The following is a 22,550-nucleotide window of genomic DNA, read 5'->3' as shown; positions in this document are numbered from 1 at the left end:
CATACAGTGTTGTTTTTTTTAATTATTATTAAATTATTAATGATCACCCTGAGATGAAGAGTCCCCCTGTAAGCTTTGGAAATAATAACTTGGGGGGGGTCTCCAATTGGATTGCTCCTTCCAATGAACCAGTTTAATTGTTTTTGCAGACCCCCCCCCACAAGAGTCAAAGTTTCATTTGAATCTTAATTATTACCCATTATTATGACGTGAATGAAGTGCAGCAGTAAAACAAATGAGGGAAGGGGGTATGTCCCCCCCCCAGAAAGTGGTAGAGGCACTGGTGCAAAGTAAAGGGGCAGATATAGGTACCGCGGGGTATCTGTGCCATTAAGAAATCTCCAGTAGACGACACAAGACCTCAGACACCGGCATCGAGAGCTCGTGGTGGGGGCTGCTCTGCAATTATGACTTTGCTATCACCAAAGGGTGCCATGAGATCTGTGGTTTCCAGCTAAACAGCCAGGAGAGCTGGGGAAAAAAGGCATCCCCACTTCATGGGGGTTTTTTAAGGGCAAGTGTTCTTGAAAGCCTTCCCCGCTTCCAGACAAAGTCCAGAAAACAGCCCGCGTCCTGGCCTGGCCTTCTCCACTCACCTCCTGCGTTGTGCTGATGGTAGTTGATGAGTTTAGGGATAGAGTTGAACATGTGCCCCTCTGCCAAGTAATACCGCTTGGGGACATCGCTTGTCTCGTAGATGTGATAATGCTTTATCACGGGACTGTTTTCATTGCTGAAAAAGAGGAGTCTTTCTTTAGGAAAAATAGACTCTAGCAAAAACCCAGGAATCAGTGGAAGGGAAGAGGCGAGGGCAGCCTCAGGTTGCTTGGGGATTTTCCTAACTGGTCCCTCACTGGGTTTCCGCAATGTTTGACGGCACATGGAAGTGAAAAAGCTCCATGGAATAGCATGGGTCAATTTGAGTTTTCCCTCTGCCAGGCATGGGACATGCCGTGTGTTGTTTAAACGTCAGCATCAACATCTAGCAGCTTGGAAGAGAAGGATTTGCTATCGTTAAGTGTTATGACCTCTTACTCCTCTGAGCAGGGAGATCTGCAGTCTGAGAGCAGGAGGAAGAGGCCCGATTTAAAAGGTGAAATAAAAAGGAAATTGGGAGTTAGTTCACAAATGACAAGGCACGGAGGAACGTTGCATCTGGATCCAACTCCCAGGCAAGGCTAGTTTTTAGACTCCCCAGTGTGGCAGGAACATGGGGGTGACCTGCAGTCACTTCATAGCCAAAGCCCTGTGACTGGTCCTTCCCACCCTCGCATTTCCGAGGTAGCATCATCTCTAGAGAGGGCAAGGTGCCCGTGAACCCTCACCGAGAACGGGCAGCAAACACCACTAGGTATCTCTGTCTCTTCCTTCTGAAATTGTGCTGCCTGGTTATCGAAACCTTTTCACTGGTTTCTAGTCGTGTCTTCCCTCTGATCCATTCACAAGCCTTCAGTCTGAAAAGGCTTACAAATGTGAGCAATTTTCTTCATACATGTAGTTTTATCAAGGGCAGAGGGACAATTACATGCATAAGTGCTTGCTAGGTCATGTGCCTATTGGGTTTTATCTACTGTGGGCACATCTACACATGCATTCATGCATTCATGTGTGTGAAAGTTAATGCACATTAAATCTAGTCCAAACACATTCATGTGCATGAAAGTTAATACGCATTCAATCTAGTCCAAACACATAAATGTGCATGAAAGTTAATGCACATTCAATCTAGTCCAAACGCATTAATGTGCATGAAAGTTAATACGCATTAAATCTAGTCCAAATGCATTAATGTGCATGAAAGTTAATACGCATTAAATCTAGTCCAAACACATTAATGGGCATGAAAGTTAATATGCATTAAATCTAGTCCAAACACATTAATGTGCATGAAGGTTAATGCACATTAAATCTAGCCGAAACGCATTAATGGGCATGAAAGTTAATGCGCATTAAATCTAGTCCAAACGCATTAATGGGCATGAAAGTTAATGTGCATTAAATCTAGCCCAAATGCATTAATGTGCATGAAAGTTAATGCACATTAAATCTAGGACAAATGCATTAATGGGCATGAAAGTTAATGCACATTACATCTAGTCCAAACACATGAATGTGCATGAATGTGAATGCACATTAAATCTAGTCGAAATGCATTATTGTGCGTGAAAGTTAATGCGCATTAAATCTAGTACCTCCATGTATCCTGCTTTGCACAGAGCAGTTTCCATACCACTTTCAGCCATCAATAGCAGTGCAGGTATTACTCATGCTTTGTTTTCACAAGCATTGCCATTCACCTTCCCTCCTCCCTTTACAACACATAGCAACAACAGAGGCTGAAACCCGCCATGAGTTACTCGGTGCAGTCAGTCAATCGATGCAGACACCACCAAGCTCAGTCTTACCTTAATGCTTTGGTGAAAATGGAGACCGTGTACATGCCGGGCTGCCTTGAATCTACCACCATGAAGGCACCTTCCTTTCCCTGGAAGAGGAGCAAAGGGGAGGTTATATAGGCGACGGGAGGTGGAACAGGCTGGCGGCATGGCTTTGGTGCCCTGAGCTTTGTCATGGGGACACAACGGTGTAGGAAGAGGATGGGCAAGCACCCAATTAGTTGTGACTACTGGATACCACTGACACCTCTTTAAACATTTGCTCCAGAATATCCTTCTGGCTGTCAGTCTGCTGCCATTTCCAAACACACCCCGGGCAGGCTGGTGGGATTGGATGGGTCCTCTGGCCTCTTAATTAACTAATTTTGTTCTACTGGTTTCCTTTAGGGTTTTTTTCCTATTCATCTGAGTGCTAAAACACATAAAATTACCCTGAAGTGATCAGGCACAATATGAAGCAAACCCTGCTCCATTTTATTTCAGTATTGATCTCTGCGCCTTCATCGATACCAAGGTGATTCCCTCTAGTTGCAGCTTGCCTTGCTTTGCCTCCAGAAGCAGCCCAAACAGGCTGGTGGTTTTGTTCCCTCTTTTGTCTGCCGCGATGAGGTTTTCATTTCTATTTATTCTCTGTTGATTTTAACAACGTAAAAATATTTAACTCCTTCACCTTCCCCTGCTCTCCACCTCCGGGTCACGGCCCTGGGCAATAAACACTCCAGCAAGGGGGCTGTGTCTTTACTACGTACATCTCTGGTCCTGGCTGTGGATGCCTATGGATGCTACTGAAGTATATATGCAAAGTGAGAGTCCTTTTGGTCAAGCCGCCCTGAGACACAGAGCACAGCCTTGGGTTACTTTGAACGTCGTTCTTGCCCCTTCTTGCTGTATGTGACAGGAAACACTGGCCAGGGATCGCTCGCAGACCTAGCCACATCTTCTGAAGATGCTGGTGGGGTCAAATAGGCTCGGTAGCCACAACGGCAGCATCAGCACGGTCACAGAGAAGGGACCGAGAGGACAAACCACCTCACTCAGAAGTCTGTGGATGCATCCCGTAGGAGTTTAGAGGACATTTCTTTCCTTTTTAAAAGGTGGCTTTATTCCCATAGACGTGCCCCTGCTCTAAGAAGCAGCTCCTCAGTTGGACCCACTCGCTTTGCTACTATTAAAGCTGGTGAGAAAAAAGGACTTGGTTTCTTTGGAAAATGCCAGGGAAAGAGGATTGTGGGGTTTTTTTTTTCCTACTTCCTTGAAATTTCCAGAGGAAAATCCTAATGGCTGAAGCTGCAAAACCCGGACGAGGGGTTGGCTTTGCTGCCACAATATTTCAGTTTTAGGGGGGCTTCTTTTCCAGCACAGTATTGACATCTTCAGCAGAGGGAAGACAATTAAAAACAAAAAAGCAATGGGGTTTCATGGGAGGGGGCTCGCTCCAGCAACAAGCCTGCGGGCTCGGGGCAGCGGAGGCGGCAGGACCCGTGGCATCCTTCCTAGCAGAGCTCTGCCAAAGCACCTCGATGCAGGCTTTAATCCAGGACACCACATAAAGCAGAGCTGCCAAACCAGCAAAGCGATGGGTGTTATCCACCGATACAGATTTTGTAAAGGTGAGAACCAGCCCTGCAAGCTCTTTTCCACTGGTGGAGCCAGCCGCCGGGGTGAAAACCCAATCCATTAACCAGATGCATTCCCCAGCATCCGCCCTCATCCGCAACCGGTTACAGCAAAACCAAAGAAAAACCCTCTTTCCACCCCGCCCCGAGTCAATAAAAAGTCACACCATGTTACCTCCTGCCTCAGCAGCGCTTCTGCTTGGTTTCTGTTGATGTTCTTATTGTACCATCTGAAAACACCAGAACAGCATAGTCAGCACCCCAGCTTATTATGGTTGCAGCTAAACCCTGCTCCAGCAGCTTTGGACTGATCATAATTACAGATCGCAATGTTTTGCTCACAAAACAAAGCTCTTTAAAAAGCCAGCCAGTAACTTGAAAGCAGTATTAAAGAAAATGTGTGATGGCACGGGCAATATTCATTCTGGCTGGTGTGAAAAAACAACGGCAGACTGAAAACAGCCTGGTCTCATGTTGATGTTGGAGCCAGGCGTGCCAACCCTCCAGGATTGCTCTGGAGTCTCATGGAGGTGGATATACATTTCCAGGAGACTCCTTAGAGTCAGCTGGGAGAGAAATGATAGGGCATTCTTTAAAATAAATATTAAATGTTGAATCTGATTTATACAGTAATCCAGTGGGTTTTTAAAATGTATTAGTTGTGTGCGTTTGCCTGTAAAGTCTAGGCACCGTACAGTAGATTAGTCATTCATGTCATTATGGCGTGTGATGAAATCTCCCGGCAGAGTTGGCAACCCTAGTTGGAGCAATGGTCTCCAGTTGCAGCAAGGGAAGTTTTAAGTTAGATATTAGGAGAAATTTTCTCATGAAGCACTGGAGCAGGTTACCCACAGAGGTGGTGGACTTTCCATCCTTGGAGGTTTTTAAGACAAAGCTTTACCCGGGAGGACCCCCATGGGCCATGACAAATTGATGGTCTGTCTACACTAGACTTATCTTCACTTCCAAGATCTTTCATGGCCTATTCCCATCCTCCCTCTCACCTCTCCTTCAGTATTAAGGTTGAAATATCCCAACTTCAGCTGGACAAAAATATTTCCAAGGACAAGAACGTCTGTGTTTGACCCTGGTTTATGAGTAGTAGGACTTGCAGACTCGAGCCATAATGGTCGCATCATCAGAAGTACAAAGTGCCCAGGAATAATGGCATGGCCACAACGTGCTGCCTCGTCTTTTGTGGCACGACTTCAGGGAAGTTTGATTCCAGTTGCTTGCTACCTAGCATCGTCCTACGCTATGCGCAAAACACAGCGGCTCTACAACACAACTGCCCACAATGCACATGACTACACAAAGTCAGCCCAGTGTCCTGTCACAGCTCCTGTGCTGACACTCAAAAAGACCAAAGAAGTAAATTGAAGCAACTTACTCATATATTTGAAGGTTGTCTGGTGATTTTTCTACCAGGTAACTGCTTGGTACATAGCCTTCATGCCTGTTAAAAGGAGAAGGGGGTGTTAGCACAGGGAAACTGCCCCTATTGCTGTCCGTTGTGTGTCCAATATGTGACTCCGCTGTCCAAAAGCCGGTTGCTGTCGCAGCTGTTATAATGGGGTAGCCAGAAAAAATTAATCTTAATATGTGCTGGTGGGTATCCTACTCTGTCATTCGTGTGGGTGATGGCAATGGGACAACGGTTGCCCAAGATGCGACTCAAAGCGAGGGAGAGAAGCAGCATCTGAGTCTTGGTCATGATTTACTTAGCACCATTTGGACTGGGAAGAGGAAGCAAATTGCTGGAAGGGCTGTGGAAAAAGGACCTACCCGTTCTTATCCTGAACCATCCACCAGCGCTCCTCCGAGTTGTCAATGATGTAGTACTCTTCGTTGCGCTGTAACGTCAGCTCCCGGGGATTTTGGGCCGTGTAGTCATAGATGGCCATCACTAGAGCTTCCTTGGGGTCTAGCAATAACCTCTGCACAAAAGAAAACCCATAACCTGATCAGACACAGAGCAATTAGCTGGTAACCTCTAACGAGATGGTTCGCAGGCAACTGTGAAGTGAAAGGTGTAGGAGAACTACACTGGAAAATGATGGGAGATGTCGGTGGAGGATGCTGGGAACAGGGATTTTCCAACCTTTCTGAATAACAGTAACCTCAGTCTACGGGAGAAGCATAAGGACTAGTTAACAGTGGGCCTGTGCTTGCTCACCCGGGTCTTTAAAACTACGTTTGAAGTGCCCCAGTGAGGTGGAGACTTAGCAGAGCAACAGGCCTTAAAATAAAAGAATTACAGAAAATGAGGGTTGAAGGGAGCTCAGGGGTCACATCTAGTCCAACCCCTGCTCCAAGCAGGACCAGCCCCAACTACATCATCCCAGCCAAGGCTTTGTCTACCTGGGTCTTAAACACCTCCAAGGATGGAGACTGCAACACCTCTCTGGGTAACCTGGTCCAGTGCTTCCCCACCCTCCTCGGAAGAAAGTTTTTCCTAATATCCAACCTCAACGTCCCATGCTGCAGCTTGAGCCCATTGCTGTATGACAAAGCTGATGAGCCCAAGAGGTGCCGCTTATGTGCGGCTTAAGAAAACATGTGAGAGAGCAAGAGAAGACTCCCCAAAGGATCAAAGGCATGGGTATCTCAGGGAACCCCATCATCCACTGATAAGTCTTAAAAGGGATGTTTTCACCAGTGCAACCTCACCGGATGCTCAGGCGTGACCTGCCGCGCTGCACTCACCCGGTTGTCTTCAGGGGTAGGAGGAAGAGGCTTCTTGGAAGCTGAAATGAAATCAAGAAAATGAAATTGAAACAGAAGTGGACCAATCTAGATGAGCAGGGAGACACGGCTCTAAGGGAAAGAGAAGACACCATAAACCATGCAAAACAAGCAGCAGTTCCTTTTGCTTCTAGATCAGGAAGTTGGAAACAAAACCTTCACTTGTATGGAGCATCCTTCAACCATAAGACCTGGACGTGCCGTGCAGATTGTATGGGGAGTTGTGCAGATGGTAAGGGAGAAAAGCCTTGGGAGGAATGCTTATACACAGTTCCTGCTAGTAGCAACATACAGACAATTCAGTGGTTGTCTGTAAGCAAATATTGGAAGCAAAGATTAATTTTTCCACTTGAAAGGACAGGGGGAGGATAGGTACAATAAAACCTGAATGACTGGTTATGCATAGCCATGAAACAGAGGCATCCAGGTTTGTCTGGAGCAAATTACCATTGGTATTTACTGACCAGAATAGGTCAGACCCTTGGTTTTACACCTCTCTTTCATTTTATAGCACTGAACACCACAGTGAGCTCCATGTTGATTCAAGGGCACCACGCCACCTGAAATGGGAGACGGGAAGATGAAGCTAAGGAGTATTTGGGAAGGGACAACATCTGCCTTGACTGGAAGTTTAGCATAATGTTCTTTAATGCCACCTTTGAGTTGCATTGAATCTTTTACCCCTGCTTAGCATGGCCACTTGAAGAGGTGCAAATGCACCCGATGAAGCCCTTACCGTTCTTAGTGGGGTCGTATATGATGCAGCCAGCTGCCAGCTTTTCTGTCTGCGCACAGCATCTCCATTTCCCATTTATCCAAAAGTTGGGATGATACTTCGGCACCAAGTTGTTGTTGTTCCTGGTTTCTGAAAAGTTTGGGGGACGATGGAGATGTATTTACATTCAAAGACAATTGACAATGCACCGACGTAAGGTTGGGCACAGCTATACAGAGCCACGTAGAAATCACCCACATTTCGGTGCAAATCATTTCCCCCTCACTCAGAGGGTCTGCCCACTTACGGCAAAAGTATTTTGGTGGATCTCTTCCACCAGCTGTGTTAAATGCATACCTGCATACATAAAAGGGTATATTCTACCCTTTCTGACAACAAATAACCCTGATTAACGCTATTAAAGGTCTGCATTTGCGCTGAGGAAGAACAGCATCCTAGCAGAGCACGGGTCTTTTAAAATTCTTAGCACTGAACCACAAAGGAAGTACTTGTAAAAGAGAAAAAAGCCTGGCACATCGAGTAGCAGAGTTATGAGACACCACAAACATAGCATGTGTCCCACCCAGTGGCTTACTATTATTGGCTCTGTTTTCAGAAGTGACCGGACTAGCTGTATGGATCAAAACTCGCAGTGAATGTCTCACATCGACATGCAATACCAACCCACGTGAGGGATTAAATCTCCCACGTTTGACATTTGGGTTCTCTGGTCACCAAACTTGCTCCGACAAACCCCCCCACTATATATTTCTGCTGACTTGTCACCCAGGCCCGTTCGAGTTGCCCCATGAAGGTGCAGGTACACCACGTCTAAAGGCAGAGCGATTGGAAAGGCAGCCTCTTGCGAAGTTAATAACCCACCGCAGAGTAAATGCACGAACAGTGCACGTGGTAGCAAGGCCGAGCGTCTCTAGGAGAAACGAAACACTCCCCGCTCTGTGCACAACCTCCCATTACAACCGCCCATATTGTAACCCAGACACAAGCTCAAGGGAGGCCTGGTGTCATTCATGTTCCCAAACAAAAGCTCCCTTATTGCAAGCCCTGTGCTTCATTTCTGTTTGCGGCGCTCGTGCTTTCACTGAAAAATCACAACGATGCTCTGCAAATATAATCTGAGAGCTGGAGAGGGAAATGAAAGCCACCCAGAAATGTAAGCCCTGGTAAAGATGATCCTTTAGGAAGGCTGTTATCCAAACAAAGACTCTCTTAACTGAGGATGAAAAACCAAGACCTGCTTTGTATTAAAAGAATTAGCCAAGTAAAAAAAAAGTCTTGAGCAAACAGAGACTAAGGATGAAGGAGGCAGTGATCCCAGGGGAGTGGGCCACGTTTTCCAAGGGGCACTGAAAATTTACCCACAAAATTTGCAAACACATTTGACCTTGTAGCCTCCTATACAAGCACCCCGTTGTATGCTCAGTCTAAGGCATTTGACTCTCTTTGACTCCTGTGATTTCTTTCTCTTCTACGGCAAGTGAGAAAGGAGGTTTGGAGCAAGCGATCTCAGTGATGGAGTTACCTTCTTTCAGAGTAAAGACCCATCTCTGGCGGCTCTCTCTGTTCGGGGCAAACACGTACAGCAGGTAGTTGTCATGAACAATCTGGAGGAGGACCAGAGAAGCAAGCCAGTGATTAGGAACAGTTCCCAGTAACTGAGAGCAGTTTTGATCCCTTAGCAAACTTAATATACCCTAAAGAATGATAGATTGATATAGAGCGCTCCACTTGCAAGCTTAGTGGGTAAATGCATAATTCACTTAACTGGATAACATGAGGCCACTTCCAACTAGTTACTTATTGCTTACCTGCACATGAGCTAAGTGCATAAAGCATATCATTGCATAGCATCGTTCTACCTCCACGACCAATTTCCTTTTCTAATTGTCTGCTGAAACCCATTGGAAGCCACCAATTTCCAGGCTTCGAAAGCAGCCCTGAACTGACTGGATCCTGCTAGTTTCACAGCTGAAATTGGAGGTATAAGACATCTCCAACGCCAAGGAAGGAGCTTTAAAGAAGTGCAGAAAGCTTAGGGCGGACTGGTCCTGGAGCTAGTGTTGTTACATGGAGTCGGGGCAATAGCGTTCTCTAGGGCTTTTTGCAGTCTTGAGGAAAGCCCCACCAAGATAGCTGCATAACATTTTCAATTATTTCGTGGAACATGGCAGGATTATTAAGCAAATTAGGTGACAGTGACTTTGAAGCCTTTTTAACAAGTCATGATGCCTTAGCATTGCAAGAAACTTGGTGTAAGGAACCCTTTTTTCTAATGGTGCTATTCGTGCTTTAGTCTCCCTGGCAAAAAAGGACCAGGTCTTTTGACAATGCCGGCAAACAATCCAGGATGGATTGGAAAGCAATTAGGCACTTGCCTTGACTTGTCTATTAATTAGATTTACTATTCCCAGGACAGGTTCTTGGATTATTGCAAATATTTATATGCCCCCAGCATTGGGAAGAGAAAAAGTTAATGATAAATGGGAGGCTTGAGGTTGGGCATTTCCAAGGAGCCCAGGGCTGTGCAATTATTAGGCAGGGAGATGCAACACTCAAAGTGCACTCTGACTACAGACAGAAGTTACACAGAAATCGGTATAAGTGATTGGAAATCGGTTCACATCTATAACACAACAGAAGTTCAGTGCACCTAAACTGCTTTCAAAATGGCCAAAACCAGTTAAAGGTGAACCTGGACGGATGTAGCATCAGACTGAACTGATTTAGGTTAATTCACAGATTCATAGATTGTCAGGGGCTGGACGGGACCTTGCAGATCATCGGGTCCAGCCCCCCACTGTAGGCAGGAAGACAACTGGGGTCAAGTGACCCTAGCAAGGTGACCGTCCAGTCTCCTCTTGAAAACCTCCAGGGCAGGTTAAATTGGTTTATTGAACTTCTGTTCCAGATCCACTCCAGATTCAAGTTCACTCATACTCCCCCAGCATCCCAGGATGCTTTGCATCTCCCCTGCAAGCCCCCTGGCTTCTGGCCTGGGCCACTGCAGGCATGTGGCTGCATTTCCAGAATCAAAAGTGAATGTCTGTTCACTTGCTTGTCGGTTCAATCTGCGTAGTTTAGACTAACCTGCAAAGACTGAATCGATTCAGCCTCGGGCTTTTTTCTGCCTGTACTTAGCCAGGAAGAGCTTGTAGTCCCAGTTTAAAACTGAGAGGACCCGCAGCTCCAGACCGAACTCTGCTCAACCATTTATTTTAAGCCAAGGTTTTTGCTGCCAGGAAAACAGCACTGAAATCAATGGCGATGTGGCCATTTCCGTTAGCAGAGAATTTGGTTTATATGACTTCTACGACTAGGAATATCTGTATGGAAACAGCATCCCTGCCTCATCACAGGGCACGTATTTCTGCAGCTCGTCTTTGTATGAAATCCTAGAGCCAAATTCTGGCCTCTCTTGTGCCAGGGAAATCCTGATTGACCCCATGGGAATGAATGGGCTTACATAAGATTGGCTCCAATGTCAGCGAAGAGAATCTGGCTCTGGGATTTTAGATGGGAAATAAGCTGCTACAGCAGACGAGCTGCTGAGAAACAGACTTTATGCTCATAGAGACTGCACTACTAATGAACAAATGCGGGAAGAGAAACACAGCTCAGTCGTGACAGTGACATGTGGGGGGGAATATTGTAACGTGCCGTCATGACTGAGAGGCCCCAAGGCGAGGTCTTTCTTCTTTCTAGGATTTCCTTCTAAATGAGACCAGGAACCCTCCTAAAATTACTGAAGTGCTTGTGTACATGCTGTGCATGCTCTGTAGGTCTTTTTCGATGTTTCTCTCTAGACTCGAGGATTTCAGCCTGACTCCCAAGATCGTGGGCTCTTTGGCAGTTCCCCCCCCCCCCCCGTAGTTTTTAAAGGGAGATTTCTGTGAGATATCAGTGGTCCTTAAACAGCATCTCCCCAACTGAGAGAGTGCTGTGAGACTTCACGTAGAGTCTGCTGATCCCTTTCTCCCAAAACTTCTTAGAGCTCTGCTGCAATTCTGCAGAAACTTGAATCAACCCTTTTGCAAGCGTCGTATCGACCAGCTTTGCCCATTTTTACAAGAAACAGAAACAAGGGAGGAATGTTTCCTGCTTGCTCTGAGCTGCCTGTTGATGTTGCTGATAGGTCTCGCCATCTCTCTTGATATGTGAAGTCGCTTCGCAAAGCCTGCAGCAAGCAAGCAATGATTCAGCTTGCAAACGCCTCCCTGCACGTTGCTGCCTTACAGGGAGCCACATGAAGAAGCAAAACCATCAGTGGTTCCACACCACAGCTACAGCAGGAGGGAGCAGCCTATTTATTTTTAATAACCCCTTACAAAGCACCGTGTGACTGTCTCCCGGGGCACAATTCAGACTTGCCACCCTGCCGTGTCATGATCTTGCATAAAAAGTGTGGGCAATTTCTTTGCTGGGAGAATCCATCGGGCTTCTGCTGCTTTGTCTTTCTTTTCAAGCAACATTTTGATGTGCAAGAAGCCAGATCTGAGGGTTTCTTCCTTTATTAACTACTGTTGTATCCAAGGAAACTAGATTCATTCTTGGCCACGCTCCATTAAAGCAAAGAGCTTGGTGTGCCGGTGGTTGGCCCTAGGTTTCATCTGCGTGTGTCGGTCTCTAGTTGTCACCGAGCCTTTGTTAAGAGCTGCCCACTTCGCTGCTCCTGGAAAATAACTGAGCCCAGCTGCGTCACGCCAGTCCCCTGGCAGCCTCGTTGCTGACTAATTAACCGCAGGCAGGATGACATCGTTCTGGTACAGCGCTCTCGTAACAGCGTGCTCTTACATCTGTGCCTCTCCTCCAACAGTCGCAGCCCAGGGAGCTTGCTGGGTGTGAGGGCAACTCAGCATTTCAGGGGCATCTTGTTTTTTGGGGGGCACTGATGTCACCATTGGGTTCCCTTGAGCGCTGCAGATGCTCAGACCCTAAGGTTGGGCACACCGCAGCAAACTGAAAGGGAGTAGGGAACGCGCGGTAACTGTGCGTCTGTCTACTCCTACCCCACAGCATGTGAGAGATAAGCAGGGGTGACACCAAAGTGCCCTTTGGTCACTGCCTGGACTGTGATCCTTGGGCCCAACAAAGCATATTGGGCTCAGGACAGGAGCAACTGGATTAAATTCGACAGCCTGTGCAATCCAGGAGGTCACATTACATGATGGTGTCCTCTGGCCATAAACTTTCTGGGGGGTAGAGACAACGATGCTGCCTCCAATGCTCCAGTTCATTTCGGTCTCAGTCTAATCCCATGTTTTCCACCCACAATTTCCGTGTTATTAGATAGCACTGTTGCTTGTTAAGGAGTGTGTGTGTTTTGACACAGTGGGAGACACTATAGAAAAAAAGGGATGTAGTGACTGGTATCAGCATTACAAAGACGTACCTGGAAAGGGTACTTATAGTGGCAGGGGATGATAATGTCACTTTTCACAATTTCCACACACTTGATTCTGGACAGTTCAATGGACCCCTTCAACGTCCTCTTTTTCTAAAAGACAAAGAAAAGCATTTAGTTAGTGATTTCAGTCGGACTCGTGATCATGGTCAATTAACTAAGACAAGAGGCAGTTGTGAACTTCGTGGGAGATATGTTATTGCCTTTCATCAGCCCCGTCTCCTTGAAAAGCGAGGTGTGAATTTAAAGTGTATGCGCTCGTCTAGCAACTTGCCACTGTGTTTGTCATAGACTTGTTCAATCATTTGGGTTAAACATTTCCCCTCCCCTCGACAAAACAAAATGTCTTTTTCATCAAATCCAAAATATTTCCAGGAAAAAGTTTTGTTTGGTTAAAGTGTTTGGCTTTGACGTTGAAAAAGTATCGACTGAGAAATGGTCCTAATTTGGGTAAGTGTTTTTGATTTGGCAGGTTAGGTTTATGGGGGGGCAGGTGTAAGATCCAGGACCGGTGATGGTTTTGTCATGAGGTGTAGGTATTGTGGGGGCGGCGGAGATATGTTGGCAGGTTTTACATTTCTTGTCATGGCATGGTCTGGATTTACCCAAAGAACCTGGTCTGCCTTCGATTTGGTATTTGGGGAGGGAAGCTGCTTTTCAGACACTGAGAACTTTTCCCAAAAACAAAATGTTTTTATTGAAATACTTTAAAAAAAAAAAGAACGAGGAGGTGGGCAGGTTTTGGCTTCAGCTGTTTGTGTAACAAGCAAAAGATATATAGCAAGGGATTTTGAAATATTCCTCCCCCTGAAACCGGCTGCAGGAAGGTTTTCCTGGCCAGTGCCAGCATGCAATATCACCCAAAAACACCAGCTAGATTGCCTTCAATAAGGGAAACCAATAAGTCTTCAAGAATATACTGGAACCTCTTGAAAGCAAAAATGGCTGCATTTTAGCAGCAATCCCACCATTAAACCGCACTCCCTATCCAGGGCCTAACTGCAGGTACCGTCCCTAATGCAGCCGATCAGAAACCCATCGGCGTGCGCTAGGCAGGACCCACGCGGAGGCCTGTTATCCAGCGCTTTCTTCTGAAGGGCTCGCTGCAAACGCACTCTCGCTCTTTGGAGGCCAACTCGTTTCCTGTTTTGATTCTAATTCAGCGGGGATTAAACACTGTCGCTTTCTCCCAGCTCTGCTCTGTGCCAAGATGACTTCAAAGACGGCGATGTTGTAATAAGTAACACCCAAGGTGCAAAAGACTTTTGTCTTTGAAAAGCAGCACACGGCCCCTGTCGCCTTCTTGGCATACGGACTTGAAGGCTCTTTATACTTCTGTCCTTTTCTAGCTCTTCCTCGCGCTGTCAGCTTTCGCCCACTGACCCGGTCTAATTACCTGGAAGCTGAGACGCAGCTAATCACAAAGGGTGACTTGGTCCCGGTGAACAAGGCCATGACGTCAAAGGATACGTCCTCAAGACAATAGGATTTAAGAGACGCGTTGGCCATGCTCTGGTCTCAGTGCCAGGGAATAAGTTCTGCTGATGTCCTGGGGTTGGAAACAGCATAGCGTCGTTCTCTGTAGGCTTTGCTTGGCCAAAGTTGGTCAAGGTTGGTCAAGCTTGGCCAAAGTTGGTCAAGGTTGGTCAAGCTTGGTCAAGGTTGGTCAAGATTGGCAGAGCTAGTAGAGACACCACCAACTATATCACCCAGATATGTCTATTCTAGGGGGGGTTTCCCTGCCTAGCTCTCTTGATCAGGGTTTTGATGGGGAGTGATTTTCTGAACCCAGTCAAGCCAGCCGACAGGCCTTACATTGCAAACAGTCATACTAGCAAATCTAAGCTTTTTCTGGCAAACTTTATGATGCTTTGGGGAGCAGGGCGGGGTGCAGAGCAAGGCGTTACAAAGCCAGTATCAGTGCGTCCTGATTCCAGCACTTTTTGGGTATAACTGCAGCAGCACAGCACTGCTGGGTGCCCAGAGCCTTGCTCACCAGTGGGGTAATGCCACACCTCACACGTATCCTTCAAATCACATTGATCTCCTGCCTGTGTTATTCCACATCCCCCCATTTCCTGCCCGACCCTGCCCGCGGCTGCCTCCATCTCTCTCCGCAGCCGCCTCTTTCATCTGTGCTGCCCCAGGGGCTTTCTCCCCTTTCCAGGAGAAACTCAGTCAGTGATTTCCTGTAAAAACCTTCAATTTTGCTGACACGAAACCCTCCTTCATCTTGTCCCTTTGAAGTCCCAAGCCATAACCACAAGTGACCTTTCCTTCAGCCTTTCACAATGTTCCTCTCCGCTCTTTGATTTGGGTCGATTTCTCAGTCAAAAAAGGCGACTTCTGCCTTTGCAAGGAGCTGCAGCCCACTTTTCTCTCATCCTTATCACCCACCGTGACACTTTACTGGCATCGCTCTTCAACAAGCCAAGCCCTCGTTTTACAGCTGACCTCCCGTCAGCATCCTGCCATTGGCACGTTGGCTCCTCGCGCGGTATTTTGACCAGAGAAGGCAATTACAGCCCTGCAACAGCGTAAGCAGCTGGAAACTACCACCTGCAAACCAGGCATTATCAAGCAATGGGGCAGGAAGCTAAATGCAGCCCTGGCTGTGTGATGCCCGGCTGCACTCTAATCTCACAAATGCAGCTGTGCCATTTTGGGGTGGGAAAAAACCCTCTTTCGAATGGCTCAGAAAACCTCAAAGACTCCTCCCCAGAAAAGGGCCAGGCAGCTAGAGATAAGCAATGCCACAGCCCTCTCTTTGCTATTCTCAGTCTGCTGACGTTGTAATTAAAGGCTTCAGAAGTATCTTTTATGGTCATCTGGTTTTGGGTTGGGTTTTTTTTTTGTGTCTCTCTCTACTTGAACTGGTTTCTTCTAACTAGTTTGGTGTCTTTGCTGAACTCAGCCCATGATGTCTTTTGAAATGTCTAGCCAAGAGAAGCTACACCGTGGCCCTGAACGTAGGTGAAATCTATCCCTTTGCAGATGAATATGCCCAGATTTATTTCTCTGCTTTTGTTCCTTGATAGCCAAATGGGAACTGTGGCAGTAAGGGATGGATGAAACCGAACCGAATCAAGCTGAGTCCGGGGTCCTAATCCATCACAATCCTAATCTACAATATTCCAGCTACCCCGCAGCCAGGGTCTCCTGCCTCTGCACAGCTCTGGCCATTGATTAATTGATTCGTTCTTCCCCCGGCAGACACGTGATGCAAGAGATGCTCAGTCACACCGGTGCCCTTAGGGTCAATGAGACTATGGGATTTCATGGGATCCAACGCTGGGTTTCCAGGGGAGAGGAGATATTTGTTGAGTTTTAATTCCCTCTTTGGCGTTTCCACCAATGTACCCCAATTTGCTGAAGTGCTGGCTGAACTTTTAGCAGAAGAACATAAGGACATAAGCATTGCCATTTGCTGGGCCAGACCGCAGATCCTCTTGCCCAGTATCCTAGTGTCACGCGGGGCAGAGTGCATGGTGCAAGGGGGAGTGAATAGCATCTAACCAGGGTTTCTTCCTGCTGCTCCTCTCCCCCGTGCAGCCTCCACCATTTGAGGTCTAGGAATTTCTGACTCGGAGGATGTACCCCTCACTCCTATTTGTTAGGGGTAACTTTTACCCCAAGTATAAATCTCATGACGTTTTTTACAACCTTGGGAAACCAGGGTCCTTCTGCGACAGGCCAAGAGAGAACCAGGACCTGTGATTTGGTTTGGGGTTTCATTTTCAAACCAGGAGAATCTACCCTTTTCATAGACAGACAAGGTTCTTTGGGTAAATGTGATATCTTTTATTAGACCCACTAAAATAGTTGGAAAAATATGTCTTTGCAAGCTTTACAAGCACCCTTCAGGCTGCAGATGCTTCCTCTGCCTGAAGAAGGGTGTTTGTGCCTGAAAGCTTGCAAAGAATAATTTTTCCAACTATTTGAATGGGTCTAACAAAAGATATTGCATTTACCTGAAGAACCTTGTCTGTCTATGTCCTTAGACCAACATGACTACAACCAACACCCCTTTTCATGGGCACTTTTCCCTTCAGCAAGGAAAACCAAATAGCATTCGGCAATCATTATCTCACCCATCCCCACTGCATGGCACCTTGGGGACCATCTCTCCCACTTCAACATCTTTTAGGAGCCTCTACTTCATGCTTTCATCCCAGGACCAGAGCACACTGGTTGCAGCTGGAAGAGTGTCCTCCTAAGTGTCCGGTGAGGCTGAGAAAAACCCTACCAGACTGTTATTGAGTCTAAAGACTCGTTGATCTCACTGAGCAGCACTAGAGATGGGATTCCTGGTGCTTGCAGCTGGAGAAAGGAAAGGCACAGGGCTGAACAAGAAGTCTGAGATTGGGGAGCAGAAAGCCTCTTGCATAGCTCGCCGCAGGAATGAGGCAGTGGGGAAGACGAGGTCACTGCAAAGATTTGGGCAGTGCTAAATAGCCATATTAGCTGGAGGGAAAATGGGGACAGGCAGGGGATGGGGGGCTGCAGGGATGAATATTTCAAGCTAACACAGGACAGGGATCCAGATGGACTCATCCTAAGTAGTGAAGACCACTGAAGCTGAGGTGCTGGGGGCACTGTCGGGTGTTTCATGCAGCCTACCAGACTCCAAGATGGGTGGCAGGAACACCCTTGACCCCGAGCTGATGGTTTTGGCAAGCTGGGACTGTGGGGAGGTGGTGGGTGAACAGGAGTGGTAAGATTCGCCAAAGCACCTGAGAACCAAAAGGGGTGATGCTCAGCCACCCGCCTCTCCTGCCGTGCTGTTTTTAAGGAGGTGAGTTTAAATCTCAGAGAGTTATAAAGGGTCACTCGGCCCAAATGCATCATCTTTATGAGCCTTTCTGGTAAATTAGGGTTCTCCACTGTGCCAGGGCCCTGTGCTGGTCCAGGCGTCCACGTCTCGTCCCTTCTTTCTGCAACCAGCTGCTCTGCTTGCTCACGGCAGCTGCTGCAGAAGCAAGGGGCTTTTGCACTGTGGGTTTCTAGTGGTGAGACCAAGGTAGCTTGTATTTATTTTATTTTTTTCTGAAATGCAGCAAGCAGTCGCTGTGAGCCCAGAAAAGCAAAACCCTGACACTTTGCACCCTTGCTCCAAGAGCACCGAGCATGTGTGACCTGCGAGAACCTGAAACAGTTTTACAGCAGACACGGGAACGCACGGGGTATTTAGCAAGAGCAGCAGGCAGCAACACTTCCAACAACTGCAGAGAAAGGACAACAACTCCACCTGCTTTCCTGCCTCCTCCAAAATGCAGTGTAAGTGGAGGAGGTCTGCTAGCTTCGCTTCCAGGGACAGCTCTCATTAGGGTTAATGTTCGTTGCACACATGCCGCAAAGACAGAGCAGAGCCCCATGCGAAGTACCCCATTTATATAATGTATTGTTATTATCATCAAAACAGCCGACCCTTATATATTAGATGTGACATAGCGCTTTAGGTGTTGCACTGTAAGCCCCAAAAGTCTGTGAAACATTAACTAGACAAATGCCAGTGCTCAATGGATTTTTACCTAGTTGGAAAGAACAAATTAAATTAATTAACTGTCATTTCTGGAGTGGCATCTGCATATCAGTGCAATCATTGGGGTGCCCTTTAAGTGTCTGCGACTTGAATAAAGCAAAAACTTCACCCGTGCTATGTAGGTGCTTCTCTGCTACGATGCGCTTCTACCCCAGAAAGGCCACTGAAACGTAACTGTGGCTTCCACATCTATTGTTCCCAGGGCATTTTGCTTTCGAGCATGAAAGTGCATGCTCTCAGTGCCAAGGCTGCCAACTCAGCTGGGGCCCTTCAAGGCAAGCTGAAGCAATGTGTAGTCACGGTTCTGCCAGACAGACTATTTTCCATTACACCTATGTAACCCCAGGGTGAAAGCAGTGGCACCTGGCAAACAGCCCTGTGTATCATACATGTAGAAAGACTGAAGTCAGCTCCTTCTTGCTTAGCTGAGTTGGCACTGCCAGGCTGACGGGAGTCAGGGCCAGAAAACAGTGACATTTGCTACCCGAGGAAGCAACCGCGAGGGTGAAGGCATGCGGGGAGCGGCTCTCAGGAGTTGGGTGGTGCCCGCTTGACGCAGTCGTCTTGCAGAGCTCGGCCGCGCTTCGCGTTGTGTTTGATTCCTGTGCATCAAGGTCATGCAGCCACAGCACCAAGGCGGCAGGTGCCGTCTGGGGACTGTGCATGCTCGGTGAGAGCAGTGGAGCAGTAAATAAAGGCTGACTTTTTTTTTTTTAAAAAAAAGCCTTTTTTTTCCAGCCAGATCCATGCCAGGGTTGGAAACGCTTGCAAGCAGAGCCGGCTCGCTCTCTCACAGCGCTCCCTGAATCCTCAGAAGAAAAAGAGCTCAGACTCCTCTCTTGGAAAAATTCAGAAATGTGTCATCTATACTTACTTTCCTTGTTCTTCTTTCTTGTTTTTATCACGGTATATCCAGATGCTTAAGCCCATGAGAAATAATATTTTCTCTTAATATTATTCATTAATATTTTCTATGGTCATATAATAGTATGAAGATCTAAAACAGAGGGGCAGAGAGAGACTATCTGTGTCAGTGCTTTTAAGACCTAAGACAGACAAGGTTCTTTGGGGAAATCGAATATCTTTTATTCGACCAACTTAAATAGTTGGAAAAATTCTTCTTTGCAAGTTTTTGGGTACAAGTACCCTTCTTCAGTTGGTGTGTGCTCTTCCTGGATGGAGTGAATAGGTTGAGTTTTGCTTGCTTGGAGTTTTTTTGAGTGAGATCACAGCTAAGGGGCTGCTGGAAACCCCCCAGGTCTAACACCTCTGAAAGAAGAGGCAGAACCAGAAAGGAGCCCAGAAACTGCCCTACGTGGGTAATATTTGCAAGGACTTTCTTCGTCTTTCTTGGAATTTTGTTAGGAATCAGGAGCCTGCGAAGAGCTGAATGTGACCGGGTTGGAGGAGGAAGTCCTGTGGGATACATGGAGAACACACAGCAAAAGAAAAATGATTTTGTGTGCTAACGAAGATCGGAAAGTCGCTGAGATGGGAGACTGTGATTCTGTGGACTCCGAAGCACAAAACTGCCCTTTAAATGATGGAGCAAGGAGGGAGCGAGGGGGACGACTGCGACCCTGGGTCAGAAATCCTTCCCTGCGTCCCTCTTGTCACACCTGGTACATGTCAGTTCAGACACGGGCCCGGGAGGGAAATCCATGTTCAGGTTGCTTTAGTTTAAGGAAGCTTTCCCTAGGGACCATCTTAGTCGAGGACAAACTTATGAATGCTGATCCAGGTACCAGTCATGCACAATAGTTCAAGTCTTTTTTTGTTCTTTCAAATACATTTCTTCTCTCTTGGCAAACCAAGTGGATGACAAAAAGCCAGGCGATGTCACTGGAAAGGGTCCAGCCCACAAAAATCAGACCTGGAGCTGGACTTTCTCAGAAAGAAGGGGTGTTCAGAGCTGGGGTTTGGTCTGGGGTTAACATTAGCTGTAGGATAATGCTCTAGTGAAAGCCAAAGGCAACTGGGACTTGCATTTATCAGCCCCTTGAACTGAATGAAGGAGCAGCTCTGGTGCATAGGAATTATGACCGGTTTGCATTGCACATCATGGAAAAGGCAGAGAGAAGAAAACAGATAAACAGCTGCCGTTTGGCCAGGCAGATAAACATGCAGCTCATTTCATACGTGCGAGTGGCCCTATTCATCTCAGCAGGACTGTTCAGGCAGTTGTTAAGGATGCATTTAAGCACCTTAATCAGTCAGGGCATTGAGGGGAGACAGAGAAAAAAGTGGTAGGAGCGGGAAAAAAAGCCTCCGCTTGCCCTAAGCTTGCTTGGCGAACGTGGCATCTGTTCATTGCTGCAGCGTCGCTGCCCTTGGATGTCACGTCCTTTGGGTCTAATCCAGCTCCTGCCACAGTCAATGGGCGACTTCCACTGACCTCATTTGGAGCCGAGCTTCTGCATACAAACCGACGGCACCGTATGGTCCCTTGCTGCTAGCTTCTGCTTGCCTGGACCTCCTCAATCTGAGCCACGTAGCGTTGCGACGGAGACGGACAACGATGGGTCACTGCAGCGATTCAGTCGTGACAAAGCTCCTTGTTTCATCGATTCTGTTTCCAGAGTTTCTGATCAAATCCACGTCCCCGAATACTGCATCGATGTGGTCACGTCCCATCTATTACCACTGCTCTCTGTGCACTCTTACTGCTATCAGAGGATTCAAAACTGGTGACAGCTGAATTGATAGAAACCCTGCTGGTATTTGCCCTGGCTTGAATGTTTTGCCATGCCTTGGAAATGAGCTTTCCTATTAGGAACATACACATTATCCATGCTGGCTAATAGCCTGTCTCCAAGAATGGCCAGTACCCAAAGCTTCAAAGCAAGGTAGAAGAAATACCATTGATATTACTGGGATTTCTCATTGGACTCTGCTTACTGTGCCTTTAATTTCCAGCTTACGCTTTCATTTTTTAATCCGTGTGCATGACTGCTTATTTTACACATGAAGGGAGAACGGAGAGGTTTCACATTTCTGTATGTGTCGCGTGCAATCGTCCAGAGAAAAGAATTTGCAATAAACCCCAAGACATGTCAGGGCTACTTATATTAGGATTGATTATGATTTCAGCTGCTGTTCTGTCCTCTTCTGTATTTGCTATACTCTTGTCCAGTCTTTTTATCCTAAAGCACATAGCGGGGCATGGGACTTGGGCATGTTATATGCACAGGTTGTTGAAATAGTGACGCGAGTGGCTGCAAATGACTTGATGCTGATGTCTCTTCTGGTCCTGGGAATGGGAAGGGATGGGGAGACTGATTGGGACAACTGGGGCATAACACGGGAGCGTTGCTAATGCTGCCTTATCCCTGCTTCTCCCAGCATCCTGGAAGCCCCTCGGCCGGGGAAGCCCCTGGAAACCCCTTCGGCAAGCACTGAGCTGTGTAACCATGATAGGAGGGTGGCAGACAGCAGCTGCTCTTTGCTATATTGTCCCTTCAGGCCTCTGCAGCACCCTCCAAACCCTCCTAGATGCTTGGTTTGGTTGGGAAGACACACAAGCGCTTGACTGAAGTGTAGAAGGTGAATCAATAATGGGCTATGCTGGACCATGACTCTTTCGGCCGAATAGGAGATGACAATGTAGTTAATAATAGGGTGAGGGTCCTCTTGTGCCTCATGTGCTGCACAATACATATTTTATTTGCCAATCCTCTGTGCCCTCATTATTTGTGCCATTGCCCTTCTGCTACCAGATCTCCATTTGTTGCAAATCTGGTGGGTGAAATTCCCACAAGGGGTTAATGGCATGGCATTGCTGGGGGCACACCCCAGAAGTCCTCCCTACTTGAACCTCCTTTAACTGGTGTTATTGCTCCACTGAACTTGCATCAAAGAGGGAAAGCATCCTCCAAAGAAGGGTCGGCGCAGCTGGGAGAGCTACTCTGAGCTGTGCACGCTCACCCAGGAACGAGCTGATGTGCCGCTGAGCTACTGCAGGTTTGTAAGTCTTTGGGGATAACAGGTTCAAAATGCAAGTAAATCAGGCCCAGAGCTTTCTGTGCTGAGGTGTGTTGGCTTTGAAGGTTAAAAGGAAGCATCCAGAGAAAAAACAGGCTTCATACCAGAGACGTTCGTTTCCTTTTTCTCGTAC

The 22,550-nt window shown here is 47.1% G+C and overlaps 1 protein-coding gene across 1 annotated transcript in view; it reads right to left on the bottom strand.

Moving 5' to 3' along the window:
• Positions 1 to 22,550, bottom strand: part of ITK (IL2 inducible T cell kinase) — a 39,458-nt gene that overhangs the window by 9,910 nt on the left and 6,998 nt on the right. Inside the window, exons 2-10 of the mRNA XM_006257807.4 lie at positions 12,883 to 12,987; positions 9,016 to 9,097; positions 7,494 to 7,622; positions 6,719 to 6,759; positions 5,798 to 5,949; positions 5,403 to 5,468; positions 4,188 to 4,242; positions 2,406 to 2,485; positions 597 to 733 (exon numbers count right to left, since the gene is read on the bottom strand). Coding sequence (XP_006257869.1) covers positions 597 to 733; positions 2,406 to 2,485; positions 4,188 to 4,242; positions 5,403 to 5,468; positions 5,798 to 5,949; positions 6,719 to 6,759; positions 7,494 to 7,622; positions 9,016 to 9,097; positions 12,883 to 12,987 — 847 coding nt within the window. The remainder of the gene's footprint in view (positions 1 to 596; positions 734 to 2,405; positions 2,486 to 4,187; positions 4,243 to 5,402; positions 5,469 to 5,797; positions 5,950 to 6,718; positions 6,760 to 7,493; positions 7,623 to 9,015; positions 9,098 to 12,882; positions 12,988 to 22,550) is intronic.

Source organism: Alligator mississippiensis, chromosome 9, assembly GCF_030867095.1.
Source record: "Alligator mississippiensis isolate rAllMis1 chromosome 9, rAllMis1, whole genome shotgun sequence".
Taxonomy (NCBI): domain Eukaryota; kingdom Metazoa; phylum Chordata; order Crocodylia; family Alligatoridae; genus Alligator; species Alligator mississippiensis.
Note: the sequence above shows the minus strand (reverse complement) of the source record. Positions and strands in the feature narration are given on the sequence as shown.